The 19,418-nt window shown below is 45.6% G+C and overlaps 1 protein-coding gene across 2 annotated transcripts in view; it reads left to right on the forward strand.

The window, feature by feature from the left end:
- Positions 1-312: 312 nt before the first annotated feature.
- LOC146177004 (uncharacterized) overlaps positions 313-19,418 on the forward strand; it is a 39,668-nt gene continuing 20,562 nt past the window's right edge. Inside the window, exons 1-2 of one of the 2 annotated variants that reach the window (XM_084581067.1) lie at positions 313-459; positions 1,488-1,550. In XM_084581067.1, coding sequence (XP_084437193.1) covers positions 1,489-1,550 — 62 coding nt within the window. In that variant the 5' untranslated portion in view covers positions 313-459; position 1,488. The remainder of the gene's footprint in view (positions 460-1,487; positions 1,551-19,418) is intronic. The other variant, XM_084581066.1, reaches the window with a different exon arrangement.

Below are 19,418 nucleotides of genomic sequence, written 5' to 3' on the forward strand. Positions count from 1 at the left end.
TCAGGGGCAGCTAAAATTTGGCCGTTATTCGTAACAAACTCACTACTTGACGGAAAAGCAGAAGAGCCAAACATCGTGCTCTTTGCGGTTTGTTGTTGCGATTGAAAAAGGTCTTATATGCTGCTCATTCATAAAGAAACGATACTTGAAATCTCGCTTCTGTTGTGTTTGGCTGCAGATTGCCGGCTATGGTGAAATGTGATCGCTATTGTTCATTCTTTATGTTGGTTTCAGGCTCCATTTAGTATCTACTAAATGGCAATCCTGCCAGGCCCTGCAGTCAATCGATATAAAAAATGCATGCCAGAATGTGAAACAGTTGGGACTTTAGGCTGTCACATTTTCGTCCTACAATGATTCTTCACAAGCCATAAATTACAGGAGTCGGCAAAAGCCATTATTTAAGCTCGTGAAAATTTGCTGCGCTAAACGAAGTGCAAGAAGCGACAAGCCAGCCATGTGAGTTTCTCCTCATTTTCAGGCAAAGCCGTGTCGATATGTTTCTTTCCCATCCGCAGGATACAAGTCTTAGTAGTATTGAAACCTGCAGCTAAACCTAATCACTCTATCACATTTTTTACATCGCCTCTAGAAATGCTAGGAATAACTTTAAATGCTAGGAATAAGTCCATTGTTAAGCCCAAAGTCGGGCAGCTGGACATGTACTAAATACTGATTAAGACAAACTCCTTTAGTGAGCACTACAAGCCAGGCGGAAGCGCGTCCAGATTGTTTCATTGATTTCCTATTCAATGTTAAATTCTACATCCAGACGTGGCAATACCATTTGTAAGTATGAGTTCAGGCTATACTGAAACGATGTGGTGTGGTGCGTCGACACGATTTATTCATCAATGTGAAACCAAAATATTTACCCCCATATACCGCAATAAGTGGCAGCTAGAATAAATTTTCATTCGCTTCTTGTGCTTTACGGCATCCTTTCTGATAGTGCAAAATTTTAAATAGATGGTGAGCTGACCTGTGGGATTACAACAGATAGAGATAGCTGTGAACGCTCAGGTGTTTAAACAATAAGAAAACAGTGTCCAGCGTTCTACTTTTCAGGAGTCTTATTACTGTGACAGGATATCGCTTTATAAACAAAGCGAATTCGTCAGCCCGAATATAATTTTTTTAAACTAGTACACATTCTAAACCAACATAACGTGCCTTTTTTAGTGGAAAAGGTTGCTTCTGTGATAAATGAAATGATAGGAGACAAAGATGACCGTCGATTCTCTACTCTTGTCTGCATGGGCAACAGTATAGAAAACTTGTTTATATGATAGAACTTGTAGATATTTAATTGGTTGAATAGTTTCGAATAAAGTTAGCATTACAGCTTCAGCTTCAATTCCCAACAGCAGAAGGATCTAAGCAACTAATGCAGTAATAATTAGTGTCGTGCTTTGTCAATAGCTTTGGTGTACCTGATATTAGGGATTGAAGTAATTTTTCTTTTCTCTCACAATGATTGAATGCAGTATGAAAATATTTCTGCCCCTCTGGTTTGCCCTGCTACTTCCCTTCATTCTTCATGCCGAATGGTGAGTTTTGAAAATAGGTCTGAATTCATAGTCATGTGTCAAACGTCATGGCATTTCGCGCTCTCACAGTGCAAATAACAAAAATAGCAAATATTCGCTTATAAAAAAATTATTCGCTGCACCAAGGGTAGTCTAAAATAAAATTACCAATAACAATTAAAAATACAACACGAATGTGCCCGCAATAAAGGCTAGAATGAAGTAAGTATAACATCGCTAAAGATATCACATATTTGAGCTAAGCCATGTGTTTCTGGCTGAATACAGTGTGCAAATTTTGCAGATATGCCACTGATATTCATGAGTGCACCTTGTGAAATATTTTCTGGTTAATTCCTTTTCTTTGGAAATGTATACGTCCTCATATATAGTGTCAAACTGAAAACATTGTATGGGCACTTCGGACCACGAAAGTAGGATGAGCGCGAAAGTCGTCTTAGTGCAGTGGTCCGCAGTCCTCCACTACGGCACATTTTTCTCTCCTTTTTACTGCCACCTTGGTAGTTGAAAAACATTTTCAAATTATGTGGACACAGGGACACACAGATACGGGCGGGGGAAACGCAGCCGCCCACACGGCCGCTGCGCGGGTGGGTGGGCTTGCTGACAGGTACAACGCCCCGCGCCCCAACTGCATGCCCAAACCCGATAGATTTAAATCCCTACGGAACAATGCTCACTAAAGGCTACCCTGACAGAGCGATGATGCACTAAGTACGCACCAAAATAAAACACGACAGCAGGCTCAGGTTATAAGAAGGTGATTGAAAACACGAAAGGGCTCATTCGACCAAAGAGATATTTCTCAACAAAGTGGAGGTTTCTGAATGTCTCAAGCTAGCGCTCTTCCACTTTTCTAGATTTTTAATCTGTATAGGATATTTGTGATCTCGTAATCGTTCAGGATGACGGGCGCATGACCCCTGCGCCCATCCACCGCCATCGAGCAGGTTGCGGCATACTCGACGCGTCGCCTCAACGTCGTGGACGTGGAGCTTTCAGATTCGGTGGTTTAATCCACAGTTACGGAGGATTGACTCCGATAGCAGCTATATGCCTGTTCTGTGGCGCCATCTGAAACGGAAGCCGCGTAGAACATCATCAACTAGTAATTCATCAAAGAATGCTGACAAACAAGGAATGTTTTCCGTGGCCTTCTTACCAATAACGCCGACGGCCAATTTGAACGCTATAAATAGACAGCACCTAGACCAGTTTTTCTATCAGCTGGCTCGCGGTGAAGTTACGAGGTCAAAATTAATCCCTGGAAGAATATCCTCAGCGTAGATCTCAAATCCCAGGCTGCAGTGGACAAGCTGAAAGGAAATGGTGCGCTTGTCAACGTGTCGGCCCGCTCCTTTCTTGCTCATTGGAAAAAGACAACTACAGGCGTAATCACGGATGTTGACTCTGATATAACTGAAAACGATCTCTGCACGTTGATCAAATCTACGGCGCGCATTGTGAATGCTCATCGTTTCGGCCGCTCGAAGTGCGTATAATTAGTCTTTGAAACTGAATCCCTCCCATCCCGCGTTAAAGTGGCCTATGTGAGACATCAAGTAGGGATTTATGACCCAAGGCCTGTTAACTCCCACAAATGCAATAAGATCGGACAAGTGAGTGCTGTTTCTCGAAACGAGTTATCCTGCCGTCGATGCGGCGGTACGCATCCTCATGACACATGCCACATGGATGCTGTCAAGCGTGCCAACTGCTCGGGTGCGCATTAAGCGACGGCTAAGTAATGTCCAACAATTTGAAACGGAAGATGCACACTAAAGAAGATGGCGAGAGATAACTCTACTCATCAAGAAGCGGCTGTGCCTATTTGTCGCCGCAAGTACCGTTCCCGACGCCCGACATAGGGAATCAAAAAACACCGCTAAGAATACTCCGGCTGCAATGTCAAAAGCTAATGCAAAGAATCAGTCAGAAGCTGTTGTACTATCTGCCTCCTCCGATGTTGAGGGGCCTGCCATCGCCATGCCTCATCCTAGTTTGGTGACCGCACGTGCTGACAATACCGACAACCCGGACAGCCAGCAGATGACAGGGATGATGAAACAACTTGTTCGTTTAATGCGGGTGCTGCTCTCTAGCATCAACACGCGAACAGCAATGTTTGCTGTTCAATTTTGGACGCATTTGAGCCGCTCTTGGCGGTATAGTAATATTTCACAATGGCGCAACAAACTGACGCCACCTCTAGGACGATGCGCATGCACCGCAGTGTAGTGATGCAATGGAATGCTCGAGGTCTGCGTGGTCGTCTGAGTTACTTCCGACAGCGGGTACAGAAGTATCGCTTTTTTTGTGATTGTGGTCTGTGAGCCCAACATGCCATCTGCTTTCCGCCTTTCAGGTTATGTCCTGCTATGGTCTTTAAAAGCAGATGAAACAAGGAAAGTGTTGGTGTGTACGCCAAGACATTGCGCATGTCCGCCATGCTCTATAGCTCCACAGAACGTATCACTATGTTTGTTTGTCATTACCCTGAAAGGGCAAACCATTTCTGTAATTCGCGCTTATATCTCACCAAGAGATGGTATTGACCAATCATATCTATTTTCAAATATCCAGTGTTGTGCTGCTACTCATAATATTTTGTGTGATTTTATTTCTCGCTACCCTCAGCCCGGTAGTACCACAATGAGCAATCGAGGAAGAGCCCTGGCCGATTGCTGACCGACGTTTCTACATTGAATAACCCGCAGCAGCTGCTTGTATGTGGCGTTTGTTTGCAGGAGCCTCCAGCCATCTGTTTCTTGGTGCATTGATGTGGGAACACATGGGAGTGTTCCCATACACATGTACCTACGCATCGAGTAGTTTGCGCCTACCACTTCATCTTGAGTGCAGCACACAGATTTTCCCGCTTTGAGGGCATCTGTGGAGACTTCCTGCATGTACCTTCAGTCATCATTTCAAATAGAGGGCCCGGTTGCGTCACCTATCAGTGAGAGCACTCGCTATATTTGTTTGCCTACATCAGTGTCTAGCATCGACGCGCAGTGCGTCGGGGAGCCTGAAAGAAAGTACAGGAGAACGAAATTCGCGTACGATCTCGTACTCTCTCACCGAGCAAAACGACAAGTTTTGCGTCCCTTGGAGAGGTTAGGACGACAACGTTGGAGACAGTTCTGCTCATCACTGGATCACCGTAAGCCTTTGTCGCCTACCTGGCTGCCCTCCGCATGCGCTCCCCTCCACATGAAAGGCACCCATTTCGTGCCTTAGCCCTTCATCAACGCCGCAATGAAGTTGGCGTAGCGAGGATTTCTGTAAAAAGGTTGTGGGCACAAACCAAACACATTCACTGATTTCAGTGGTTTTTGTGCCACCTTCGCTGAATGATCAATACGAGTTGTTCTTTTAAATACCTGAATTAGATGCCGCTCCTGTGTCTTCTAGCATTCATCTTTGCCTGGTCATGACGGGGTTACTTATTCGACTTTTTCAAACCTAAACAAGCACGGTCGAACTGCGCTATTTAATTACTTCAATGATATTGGCTTCTAGTACTGTTCCTGGACACTGGAATATTATTCACCTGGTTGCTTATTTTAAGCCTGGAAAGCCCCCGCTCGGTCTTACTTAATAACGGCCAGTTTTCATCGCAAGCTGCGTTGGAAAGGTTATGGAACGAATGGTCCTTCTAGAAAGTAATGATTTTTGTCTTAGTATGGTGACTGGATTTCGTTGAATACGCTCTTCCATCGACAGCGTCATTGACCTTCTGGCGAAAGTAGAAAACGAAAAGCGTTACCGTCAGCAAGTAGCGGCTGTCATATTAGATATTGTGAGCACGGTGCCAGAATTGTCACCTCTTTCACCTGTACATACGCAGCATCGTCGCCATTCACTGGTGTTCGGAAGATCACGCGCAGAGTCCCAGATTTGGGCTGGAATAAAGACGTTTGTTCGAGCAGTGGCTCACAAGTGGCGGAGGTGCCCTTAGTATCCCAAGCCTCTCGCTTTAGACCGTTTACTGTTCGCCCTAGAGCTCCATTCCGGCCTTCGCTTGCTCTACGCCACTTCGGTATGCACGAGCGCAACTGAGCCCACTCGCTCCCGGCATCTGCACCCACAGTTGTGGCCACCTTTACCTGGACCGTCACCAGCCGCCAGCGGGATCCCCAGCTCCTTGCCGACCTTCGCGGCGACGATATCGAAGAGTGGCTTAATAATTAAACCAGAGTGAGTACGTTTAACCGCTGCAATGACTACCACAAGCTACTGAACGCCATCTTCTATTTAACTGACGTCGCACAAACATGGTTTCCAAATCACAAGAACCACATCTATGACTGGTCAACATTCTTTCAGGAGCTCTGAAAACGTTTCGGCACGCCATCTGGTGGATCTGAGCTGGCTAAGAGGAAGCTTACCACACGTGTTCAGAAGCTTGGTGAGTTCTACGCATAGTGTATAGAGGACGTTTTAGCCCTTCGCCGAAACTCGATGCTTCTCTGACAGAATCTGAACGCTTCCGCCATATCTTAAGGACATAGGAACCGTCACTTTTACCGCCTTGCTGATTCAGAACCCCACTACTGTGTTAGACATCATCACTACCTGCCAATGCCAGGACGAACTTCAGTGGTGGCGCCTGCAGCAAGACAACATAAATGACGGCGTTTTCGTTGACGGCAACCTCCGCTCCATTATCCGTGCCGTTAATGGAGAGGAGCTCTGGTGTGAAGCAGGCTTAGATCCTGGAAGCTCGAACATCCCGCCAGCTACTTCAGATTTGCGCATCGTCGTCAGGGACAAACTGGCCGCTTTCGCCAGCGCTGTGGCATCAGCTACACCGACTACCGCCTGCCGCTCCCCCACGTACGGTGAAATTGCTTCGAACCCAATTCATCTAGTCCATTTCCCTTATTCTGCTCCTATGTGTGGTCATGTGGTTGAGTAGCCCCGTACTCTCAAGCGCCCCGTTATCGAGAATCCTGGCGTCCTTTCCGTCCAGTCTGCTATTACTGCGGAATACGCGGTCACATCTCCCGCATCTGTCGCAGGCGCCATCAAAACTAACAGCGGTGTTATGCTCCATTTGAGAGTGTCCACCTGCACCAGTCTGAAACTTCTACGATGCCATACTCCGCTTCCTTCCGTCATTCTCTTTCGACGCAGGATACCCTTGATATTTCCCAACCCTCTCATCTACCTGACAGCTCCCCATCCCCTTTACACCGACGTTTCCCCCGAGACCGTTCTCCCAATCCTTCCTTCCTAGCACGGAAAACTAATATAGGCCATTTTTATGGGAAAAGCTGCTTCACAAATGTACTCTGGAATTCGTCCCAGACACCCGCCTAACATGCTGAAAGTACTGATCGATGCAGTATACGTTAAATCCCTCATCGATACTGGTGCCACTTTATTTTGAAGGAGAACATCTTCCCTTCACCACGCTCTCCTATGCTTTCAATCATTTGATGCTCTACGTCAGCGACTTTCCTCATCACTCGCGGCAACCATCAGCACCAACCTAACTTCTGATGAGTGAGCGGCGTTCCTTGCAGTCCTTTTGAAGCACAAAGAATCTTTTGATGTGTGTACCTCGGCGTTAGGTCACACTTGTGTCACTTCCCACCTCATAGAGACTCAGATCAAAACATGGTTCGTCGCCGCCCATTACGCGTTTCGTCATCAGAACGCAAAATCGCAAAATCATTGAGGACCAAGTTGTCGACATGCTCGCGCGAAACATCATCCGGCCATCGAGAGCAGGCCATGGGCCCCTGCTGTTCTCGTCAAGACAAAGGATGGTTCTGCGTGCTACAGCGTGGATTACCATGTCCTACCAAGATAACCAGCAACGATGTTTGCCCGCTGCCACGCATCAATGATGACTGGACTCCCTTCAAAGAGGTGAGCATTTGTCGAGTATCGACTTGCGCTCGCATTATTGGCAAATTCCCCATGCATGAATCCGGCAAGGACAAGACTGCATTTACTACTCCCTATGGTCTTTATGATTTTAATGTCATGCTTTTTGGCTTGTGTAATGCTCCAGCCACCTTCGAGCGCATGATCGGCACAGTGCATCGAGGAGTGAAATGGAATACGTGCTTGTGTTATCTAGACGATACTATCATCTTTTTGTCGGACTTCGCCCAGCACTTGCACCATGTCACATGAGTTCTCACATATCGGACACGAGCCGGTCTCAAGCTCAACCAAAATGTGCCACTTCGCCAGAAAAATCAAAAAAGACCTTGCCCATGACGTTAGCAAGGTGAGGAACAGCCCGATCCCGCCAAAATTGCAGCTTTTAAATAATTTTACTCAGCCCAAACGCCAGAAAGAACTCCGCAGTTTTCTCGGGTAGGCGTCTTACTTCCGACGATTTATCCGAAACTGCTTCTGTTGCGGCCCCTTCCCACAACTTCCTGAAGTGTGACGCGCTTTTCTTATGGTCAAATGAATGTGAAGAGGCCTTCCGATCTCTAAAGCAAGAATTCACTTCAACTCCTGTGCTTCGACATTTTGATGAAACAGCTCCCACCATTCTTCATACTGATGATAGCGGACAAGGCATCGGTGTCGTTCTTTTGCAAAGCAACGCTGCGTCTGAATAGCAGGTTGTGGCATACGCTAGCCGTTCTCCCACAGCAGCTGAGCGTGACTACCACATTAGAGAACAAGAATGTCTTGCTTTTTTGTTGTGTCCAAAAATTTTGACCCTATTTGTATGGCTGCCACTTCACAATCGTATTCGATTATCATGCGCTCTTTTGGCTGTCTTCGTTAAAGAACTTATCAGGTCGGCTCGGCTGCTAGGTGCTACATTTACAAGCGTATACCTTCACTATCACATAAAAATCCGGCAGAAAACACCCCGACGCACACGCGCTTTCTCTTTGCCCGCTGTCTTCTACTCCAACCAACTCCAGTGCTGCAGTACCTCTGCCCCTCACGTCAGCCTTCTGGTAATTGTCTAGATGTTGCACCCATCGACGTCTCTCCGCTGACCCTAAGCACTAACTTCCCAGCATTGCAGCAGGCTGATCCTTATTGCAGCACAAGTATTGCTCGACTTCGCGGTCAATCACCAGCATCCAACCTTCGCCTGCGTCGTCAGCTCCTCCTTTTCCGGATTCAACACGGAACGCTTTCACGGAACGCCTTACCGCTCTATATAATACACGACTGGTCACTGATGGGTTCCCGTTGTGTTGCTCTTTCCATCATCTAGTGTTACCAAGAGGATGTCACTGCCGGCAAGTTAGGCCAAACAAGACGCGCGACCATGTAAAAAGTGGCTGAGTTAGGGCCGGACTTTCACCGGCGTCGCAAAATGCATATCATCATGTGCGCCTTGCCAGAATCGTAAGCGGTCAACATCTCTTTCTGCCGGGCCATTGCAAACTCTTTCTTGGCCATCCGCGTCTTTCAATTCGGTCGCCACGGACTTATATGGCCACTACGTCTTCATGGATCCGACAGAAAACACCCCGACGCACACGCGCTTTCTCTTTGCCCGCTGTCTTCTACTCCAACCAACTCCAGTGCTGCAGTACAGATCCGGGGTGTTTTCTGCCTTGTCTTGGCGGAGGGGCTTGCGAAGCTCGATGAAGTCGTGAGCTCTGCTGTGTAGGGCCACCCAAGATAGACAGGTCACGGCAGAGAGTTCTGACAAAATGTGATTCACTGGAGAATGTAATGGCAACCCACTCCAGTATTTCCTGCCAAGAAAACCCTATGGCCAGTCACAATACCATTAATGATATGGCGCCGGAACATGAGCCCCCCAGGTTGGAAGGCGTCCCACATGTTACTGGGGATGAACAAAGGGTGATTCCTAGTAGCTCCAGGACGAATGAAGCGGCTGGGCTAAAGCCAAAAGGACGCTCAGTTGTGGATGTGTCGGGAAGCGACCGGAAATTCCGATGTTGCAAGGAGATGTATCACATAGCAACATGGAATGTAAGATCTATGACGCAAGGTAAACTGGATATCGTCAAGCGAGAAATCGACAGATTGAACATTGATATAATGGGTATCACTGAGCTCAAGTGGACCGGAATGGGAGAATTTAACTCCGGCGACCATTATGTCTTTTATTGTGGGCACGAATCCAAGAGAAGGAATGGGGTCGCTCTCATAGTAAACAGAAGAATGGGCAAAGCAGTGCTAAGGTACAACCCCAAAAACGACCGAATGACTTCACTTCGGATCCAAGGTCACCCTTTCAACATAACAGTTATCGAAGTCTATGCACCGACCACTACTGCTGAAGAAGCTGACGTTGAGAGATTTCATGCGGACCTACAATGCCTTTTAGACCGCACCCCATCATCAGACGTCGTTTTTCTCATAGGAGACTGGAATGCTAAGGTAGGGAGTGAAGAAATATCCGGAATTACAGGCAAGTTCGGTCTTGGTGAGCCAAATGAAGCTGGGCAGAGGCTAGTAGAGTTTTGTCAAGAAAACAACCTGACCAAAGCGAATACTCATTTTCAACAGCACAAGAGGCGCCTGTACACATGGACTTCACCGGACGGTCTGTACAGGAATCAGATCGATTATATTATTTGCCGGCAGAGCTGGAGAAGCGCTATACAAGCAGTAAAAACAAGGCCTGGGGCCGATTGTGGCACCGATCATCAGCTTCTTGTTGCCAAGATTAAGCTTCGATTGAGGAAAACGCAGAAAACTAGAAGGCCTTACAAGTATAATCTGGATCAACTTCCATTAGAATATGATGTGAAGTGAGGAATCGATTTCAAGAATTAGATCTAGAAGACAAAGAGCCCGAAGAGATGTGGACTGATGTTCGCGATATAATACAAGAAGTTGCTACTAACGTAGTTTCAAAGCAAAAGAAGGGCAAGAAAGCAATCTGGTTATCTGAAGAGGCTTTGCAAATAGCTGAGGAAAGGAGGATGGCAAAAGTTATGGGGGAAAGAGAAAGATACAAGGTTCTCAATGGGGATTTTCAGAAAATAGCAAGGAGAGATAACAATGCCTTCCTGAACATACGTGCCAAGCAGTTGAGGACAACAGCCAATTAAGGAACACAAGAGCTCTGTATAAGACAATCAAAGATATCAAAGGAAGCTTCTGTGCTAAGCTGGGCGTGATAAAGGACAAACAAGGCAAGGACCTCACTGAAGCCGCAGAGATAAAGAGGTGGCAGGAATACACAGAAGAACTGTACAAGAAGGACCCGAATGTGCAAACCCAACATAAGACGGTTGTGATCACTGATCTCGAGCCGGACATACTGAAGAGTGAAGTTGAATGGGCCTTAGCCAGCCTTGTTAAGAACAAATCCAGCGGAATTGATGGCATTCCAGCTGAGTTGCTTCAAAACATCAACCATGACGCTGTTAGCATTCTGCATACATTATATCAGAAGATTTGGACAACCCTGCAGTGGCCACAGGATTGGAGGAGGTCAGTTTACATCCCCATTCCAAAGAAAGGCAGTGCCAAAGATTGTTCCAACTACCGCACGATCGCGCTTATTTCGCATGCTAGCAAGGTGATGTTGAAAATCCTCCAAGGTAGGCTGCAGCAGTATGTGGATCGGGAGCTTCCGGACGTGCATGCTGGGTTTCGCAAGGGCAGAGGAACTAGAGACCAAGTTGCCAACCTTCGCTGGATCATGGAAAAAGCAAGAGAGTTCCAGAAACCCGTCTACTTCTGCTTTATTGATTATGCGAAAGCGTTTGACTGCGTAGATCACAGCAGATTGTGGCAAGCTCTCCAAGAGATGGGAGTTCCAATTCACCTCATCTGTTTCCTCAGGAACCTGTATGAAGGGCAAGAGACCACAGTCAGAACTGGGCATGGTCTTGCTGATTGGTTTCCGATTGAGAAAGGAGTGAGGCAAGGCTGCACACTGTCGCCCTGTGTATTTAACCTATAAGCAGAGGCGTCATGAGGAAAGCCGGTCTGGACGAGTCTTCAGCTGGAGTGAAGATTGCTGGAAAATCTATCAACAACCTTAGATATGCGGATGATACCACTTTAATGACAGAAAGTGAAGCGGAACTCAAGAGACTTCTGATGCGCGTACAAGAAGAGGGTGAGAAGTTTGGGCTTAAACTGAACATTAAAAAGACAAAGATCATGGCGTCTTGCCCTATCAAGTCCTGGAGCATCAAGGGACAAGAAGTGGAAGCTGTGACAGATTTTCTTTTCTTGGGCTCCAAGATTACCTCGGAAGGAGACTGCAGCCATGAAATTAGGAGACGCCTGCTTCTGGGAAAGAGAGCAATAGTTAGCCTTGACCGCCTAGTAAAGAGCAGAGACATTAGTCTGCCAACTAAGATCCGTATAACTCGTGCTATGGTCTTTCCAGTTGTGATGTATGGATGCGAGAGTTGGACTGTGAAAAAGGCTGACCGCCGAAGAATTGACGTGTTTGAATTGTAGTGCTGGCGAAGACTTGAGAGTTCCTTGGACTGCCAGAAGATCAAATCAGTCAATATTGTCGACCATAAACCCTGACTGTTCATTGGAGGGTCAAATTCTAAAGTTAAAGCTCAGCTACTTTGGTCATCTGATGAGAAGAGAGGAGTCGCTGGAGAAATATTTGATGTTGGGAAAGGTTGAGGGTCGCCGGAGAAGGGGTAGGCAGCGAACGCGATGGTTAGATGGCATCCTCGAGGCACTGCAGATGAAGTTATGTGATGTTAGGAAGATAGTGAGAGACCGGAAAGCGTGGCGTGACATGGTCAATAGGGTCACCAAGAGTCGGACACGACTGAACGACTGAACTGAACTGACGTCTCACGCCCGCCGGTCATCGATGGGTTGTACCCACCATCTGCTGCGGTATGGTGAAATAGCCCCTCTTTTCTCTAGTGCCGCTTTTGAAGTTGCCGATTCTTTGCGGAAGGCGATCGTCTTTCGCCGTGCTGCTTCCCATAATCTTGATTGGTGATCGTGGGAAGACATTTATTTCCCGCATTCTGGTGGAAGTACTCCGCGCTGCCAACACCATCTACAAGACCTCTTCTAGTTGTCATCCTCAGACAAATGGCCTCATCGAGCGCTTTCACCTCACCCTGTCCGACATGATGCCCTTGTACTTCAGTCCTGAGCGTAAGAACTGGGACACCATTTTGCCTTTCGTTAGCTATGTCTATAATTCAGCCGTTCAATGCACCTTGGCTACAGCCCTTTCTTCTTAGTTTAGGCTTTCAACTAACAACTCATTTGAATCCACCTTCTCTTCTCCTGCTTCCTCATCTGCATCATTGGGTGACCAGTTTTCTATACGTATGGCCCATTGCCAGAAAAATACTTGAAGCAACACTAGAGCCGCCCAGCAAAACCTAAAGCTCCGCTATGACCACTACCACCACACTACCTCCTTCTCACCCAGTGATGAAGTTCTAGCCTGGACGCCAGTCTGCACTCCTAGATCGTGCGAGAAGTTTCTCCACCGGTATATCGGTACTTCATCTCATCCGCCCACCTAAAGTTCTGCCGCCCCCTGCTACGCTTTCCTTGCCTTGGAATCCAGTTTGTTACCCTAAGCGACCATCGGTTATTCTCTCTTCGCACTACATTGCCTTCTTCTTCATGTCCTACATTTCGCACTACATGTCCTACATTTCTTCTCCTTGGTTTCCACTAGAAAGTCAGTAACTTAAGTTATTTCTCTGACTCACTGTGCACGCTTCCTATCTCTTAATGTTACCCCTACCATTTTTCGTGATATACCCTCTGCGATATCTCAACTTAAGTAGAACCCAACATTAGTTAGCCTCCACGTTTGAGCCTCATAGCTGACTACAGGCAAGATGCAACTGTTCTATACTTTCCTCTTGAGCGATACCGGTAAGCTGCTGGGGATAATCTGCGAGTGCTTGTCAAGTGCGCTCCATCCGAATCTTATTCTTCTTGTTATTTCCTTTTCATGGTCCGGATCTGCAGTTACTACCTGTCTTAAGTAGACGTATTCGCATACTATTTCCAATGCTTCGCTACCTAACGTAAACTTCTGTTCCTTTCCGAGGCTGTTGAACATTACCTTATTCTTCTGCATATTGATTTTCAAGCCTACCCTTCTACTTTTCCTGTCTAGGTCACCGATTATAATTTGCAGTTCATCCCCCGAGTTGCTTAGCAAGGCAATGCCATCAGCGAATCGCAGATTAGTGATGTATTCTCCATCTACCCTTATCCCTAAGTGCTCCCATTCCAAATCTCTGAATACTTCCTATAAGCAAGCTGTGAATAGTACTGGGGAGATTGTGTCTTCTTGCCTAACACCTTTTTTTCTGGGAATATTGTTGCTTTCTTTATGCAAAACTATGGTTGCTGTGCAGCCACTATAGATATCTTTCACCACTTTCACGTAGGGCTCGTCTACCCCCCTAAGCCTGCTGTGAGTGTCTGTTGGCAGCTCTTTTCAAAAAGCCGCCTCGACGAATTCAACAACCGAATTTCACTTGTAAATTGGAATCCTGTTTTCCAAAACACAGCACCCGATGATGCATATGAGCAATTCATTCAGCTCTTTCTTCCAATCTATAATGGTTGTTTTCCTATTGTTAAGATAATTTCCTCAAAACAGGCACGAAAACCATGAATGACTCCTCTCCTATTACGATTGGTAAGAAAGAAACATAAGTTGTTCGCAACTTTCATAAAAAGTAAAGCTCCAGATGTCTTAGCCAGTTATAAATCCCTCCGGGACCGCTTACACTATGAAGTTAGATGATCTCTTACCGCTTATTATAATGGTTTGTTTAATACACACCTCTCTCATATCCCTAACGAAAACTGGAAACGGCTAAACATCCTTCTAAATCGGAATAACCAACCCAGGAATTTTTCGGTATATGGGCGACAGACTAGGCGAATCAATGTTTTTGGAAATAGCAGGTGAAGGTGAGGTTTATTCGGCAATTAAAAGCTTAAAGAACACGTCCAGTCTATACTCCTGCAATATTCAAAGTAAAACTGTAAAATACGTACTACACTTGATAGTCCCTTGTCTCACTCATATATACAATGCTGCGCTAAACACACATTTTTCGGCTGCCATGCAAATAACTAAAGTCGTGGTTTTGTATAAAAAAGGCGATAAACATAATCTCGTAAATTACAGAAAAATATTTACACTTCCAGTGTTTTGCACAGGGTTAGAGCGAATAATCTACCGACGTTACAACAACTTTTATTGAAGCACTCCGTAATTGCCAACTGCCAATATGGATTCACAATACAAAGAACACCTGAGCATGCATTGCTGGATCAAAAAGAATACATATTAAAAACTTCGAACCTCAGCTTCTGACCTTGGGTATCTTTGTTGATTCTACAAAAGCTTTTGATATGCTTAACCATGAAACTATGTTTAATAAACTGGATCATTATGATATACGCGGGCACGCCCTCTGTCTCATTGAATCATATTTCAGCGCTCGCTAACAGTATGTGCTTGTAAATCAGTTCCCTTCTGATATGGTTCCAATCAGAGATTTAGTGCCCCAGGGTAGCCTGCCGGGACCTCTTTTATTCAACATTTATATCAATGACATATTCAACATAAGCAATTTAGTTATATACGTCATATATGCAGATGACACAGACTTGCTCTTCTCCTCGCCGGACATTAAAGAACTAACCTACATCGCAAATGGAGATTTGACGTCATTATCAGACTGGTCGTCGCTACACTCGTTAAAAATAAACAAGGAAAAACCTAAGGCTTTATTATTCCATGCAAAAGGGCAACACATAATCAATGCGCCAATCCTCTATTTAGCTAACACTCCTATTGAGTATGTACAAATATTTACCTTATTTGGTGTCGTGTTTACAGCCACTATGTCCTGGGATGCCCATGTGAGCAAACTCTACACAGCTCTTTCTAAGTATATCGGGATTATTGCACGGAATAAGAATATTCTTCCTGCCAAGAAAAAGCTGCACCTTTTCTACGCGTTCTTTTATTCCTATGCATTGTACTGCTTCCTTGTTTGGGGAAAAACTACAGCATCAAATACTAAAAAAATCCTAATTTTGCAGAAAAGTGTACTTCGCGTAATTGCCAACGTGCCATATGACGAACATACAAGTCCGATCTACCTATAATACAAAATAATACCGATAAACAAAATGTTTGACTACAGCTTTGCATCTTCTAAAAAAGCAACGACCGATAAAAACAGATGCTGTTCTAACAGGGTGGTACTTACACGACACAAAACACCGTATACGACAAGAAAAGGGCCTAGCTACTCTTTACCGCGATGCAGAACAAAGTACGGTCTTTCCACACTAAAATATATGCTCCTCAAATACTTGAACACACCGTTTTATGACCGGTTGCAGAGTATATCTTCCGCTGCTATTCGGGACACATAGTTTGAATAAATTGATTAACTTTACTTGAGCAAATATGTTTCGAATTGTAATGTTATGTAACCACTGTGTTTCTTTTTTTCCCCTTCTTTGCACCAAGATAATCTTGAGTGTATGCGTGTACTACCTTTCGTATCTTCCGTGTGTTACAACAAGTGTTTATGAATCTCGCCCTTTCAATCGCTACAAAACTGCCTCCTAGTAGGGGTGGCGAGGCTTGTCAAGCCGTCCTAATGACTGCTTTTTTCTTGCCGTCCTCAATTTCCTTGTAAAGAAAACTGGAATAAATTGTTTGAGTGATTGATTGATTGATTGATTTCGCAATACCTACATCACCGCCGAGGTTTCTACTGAGTCAAATGCTTTTTTGTATTCAATGAATGCTATGTATAAGGGCTGGTTATATCCCCAGCATTTTTTCTGTCACCTGGTTGATGGTATGGATATGATCGATAGTAGAGTACCGTTTCCAAAAACATGCTTGATCCTTTGCTTGATTTCAGTCTAAGATTATCCTGATCCTATTAGCGAGAACCTTGGTAAATACCTCATATGTAGTAGACAGTTAACTGATTGGTCTGTAATTTTTAGGGTCCTTAGCATCCTCTTTCTTATGAATGAGGACAATGTTTGAGTTCTTCAATGGTTCCGGTAGCTTCGATGAGACAAGGCACTCCGTATACAAGGTGGCCAGTTTTTCTAGCACGATATCCCCCCTGTTCTTCAACAAATCAATAGCTTTCTCATCATCTCCAGCTGTTTTCCCCCTTTTTATTTAACGTTGCGCTAATTGGTTTGGTGAGTGAATCGCCAACTAATTTCCACATCAGTGCATATCCTGAGGTTGTCTGCATCCGGGCTTGTGGTTCGACGCGCCCACAACTACGTGCGCGATTGCAACAAGCTGTATCATCAACATCGAAGTGCCTGTGGCTTCAAGGCTTGCTTTTTGCGACAGAAAGGTATGCAGTAATTACGTTTACGGCAAAATGTATTAGCCATTACCTGATCACACTTCATGGGGTTGTGATAACGTACGTCTCAAATCTCAGATGCTTGTGAGTAAATATTGAGCACATACTATCATGGTCGAAACATATTTTTATGGTGAAGAAAAGGCTATTAAATATTGCCTTATTCTTCATTTCGAGCTGGCAGCAAATTGGGTCAGACTGAGCGCTGTTTACTAAAGGCTTTACGAGACTCTGTTGGCTGCATCCGGTACAGTCTCCTAGTACTCTCTAATAGGAGCATTTCCTGTTTTTGGACTTCAGAGTGCGTGAAAGTGCAGGCGCACTGAAAATAAGCCTTGGACTGCCCAGATGCATTTCTAACAAAGGCACAATTGAAGAGGCGCATGCTCGCCCAATATCCATATCCTTGTCACACGAACAACTTCGCGTATATTTACGAGCACCGACACGACACCTTCCTCCCACTGAGCAAGATCATTGACAAGCGGCCGGACTGCACTTCTAGAAGTGCTCTGCGCTGCCAACAGTCGCCAGTACCAGCAGGATATGCCCTTCTATATCGGCCAGCAAAACCACCATTAGTGATAGATAAATCTTTAGTGCACCTTCGTGTTTCAGTCATAGTGAAGAAATCATTGATGCCACTTGGTGGCCTGAAGCAACTTACTCTGGCGCATATCTGGTCATAGTACCCTAATTATATTCGCAGCAGCTGTGGTCATACCCGCTGAGAAAATGAATCTATATTTTGTTTCGGGACATGCTTCCACGTCAACCGCGGCTGAACTTGTAGTCATTCGGGAATCTATTCGCAAAATATGTAGGGAACCACCTCAAAATTATGTATATGCAGGGATTCAAAGATAGCATTGTAAATTTTGTACGATTTCTTACGAAACACTGCCTGCCAGTTTCTAGCACATAAGATTATGGAGCTCCATATATCTGACCGACTAAGATCACAGGATAATGTTTCAATGAATCCCTCTCCACTGCGGGCTCCATGGAAATGAACAGGCAGATGTTGAAGCAAACAGTGCCCTCAGGAATGGCCTCCCACAACTGTGGCATTTTGAAGAGCGGATACGACGTGTCTTCTAATGAATTGTATGAAGAAGGCTACGGCAGCTTAGTGGGCACAGCCAGACGCCCGACACGTTCGCTTAAGAAGGCTCGATCGAACCTTGAAACTTTATGTTCCCCGGTAATTCCGCGCCAACATGCATGCAGGTTACATACCCTGAATTTAAAGTTCCATTTCCGCGCAGGAATTTGCATAGAATTGGACAGGTGGACGATCTGAAATATTTAACTTGTGGCATCCCCAAGACTGTGGACTATATATTGTTGGTGTGCCTAGTGTATGCGCGTGAAAGATGTGTGTTAGCGGTTTCTTTGAAGCCTTTCGACCAGAGGTCACTGTTGGGGAATTATGGCCTCTTGGCAGGACAAGAGGAAGGGTGTCCAGGAAGTTCGGACTCTTTGCCGTTTTTTTGCGCGCCATCGAATTCGAGGCGCACTTCTTATGCGAGCTGCGGTGAGTGAACATTTTTTCATATTCCTTCTTCCACACCGTCACCCATAATGATCGTCTTTCTTCTCCCCTTCCCCTTCCCCAGTAGAATAGCAGTCCAGTTTTTAATCACTCCCGCTAACCTTTCTGCCTTTCCTTTCAATAAAATCATTTATCTATTTATCAGCAAAGTAATAAAAAATAAAGCCTAGGCACAACCCATACTTGGCAAGTAGTGTCTCGGCAGACACAAAACACTCAAACAAAACATAAAAACCCACAGTCAGCAACAGTGTACAGCGGACCTAAAACATCTTATATGGCAATGTGCATCGTTTTCAGGAGGCAGAAATAAAATTATGCATATTCCACTCGACGACATGCCCACCCTAAAAGATCAAATTCTATCAAGCGCCGAACTTCAACATTCCATCGCCACGTATGGCAGTGAGAGCGGCCGGCTTTGAGTAGTGTGAGAGAGGACGACTTACAGCGCTCAGATCGGCACCATGACAAGCAACGAGGCACAGATTGAATAACCGTAATGAAGCTACACTCCAATCTTTCCTAACTCCCTAATTACTCAAACAGTGGCCGAGAGCCATACCTTCATTCGAATAAAGGCTTTATTCATTACTCCCATCTTACTCATTTAAGTGTGCTTCAGGAGTCCGCTGCTAAGCGTTACAGATACAGTGCGTTTTAGTTCCTGTAAACAAATTTAGTGCAGCGGTGGCGTAGCGGTAAAACACCCGCCTCGCATGCAAGAGGACCGGGGTTGAAATCCCAGTGCCGCGCAATTCTCCACCGGATTTAAAAAAAATCCGCGTGTCGATGGAATTGCCATAAACAGGTTTGGGGCGCGCCCTGCAGATGCCGGTGAACACCTCCGGCAACGCACTCTCTCCCCAGAACAGTAGTTGGCCACCCTGGTGCAGTAATTGGCCGCAACCTCCTATGATAAGATCCATAAAACCCCGGCCCTCAGTAACCAGCGGCTGCGGAACAACTGACCACGGCTGCGGTCAGGCCTGTGAC

The sequence above is a fragment of the Amblyomma maculatum genome, chromosome 10, assembly GCF_055883805.1.
Source record: "Amblyomma maculatum isolate TAMU_Amacu chromosome 10, ASM5588380v1, whole genome shotgun sequence".
Classification (NCBI taxonomy): Eukaryota; Metazoa; Arthropoda; class Arachnida; order Ixodida; family Ixodidae; genus Amblyomma; species Amblyomma maculatum.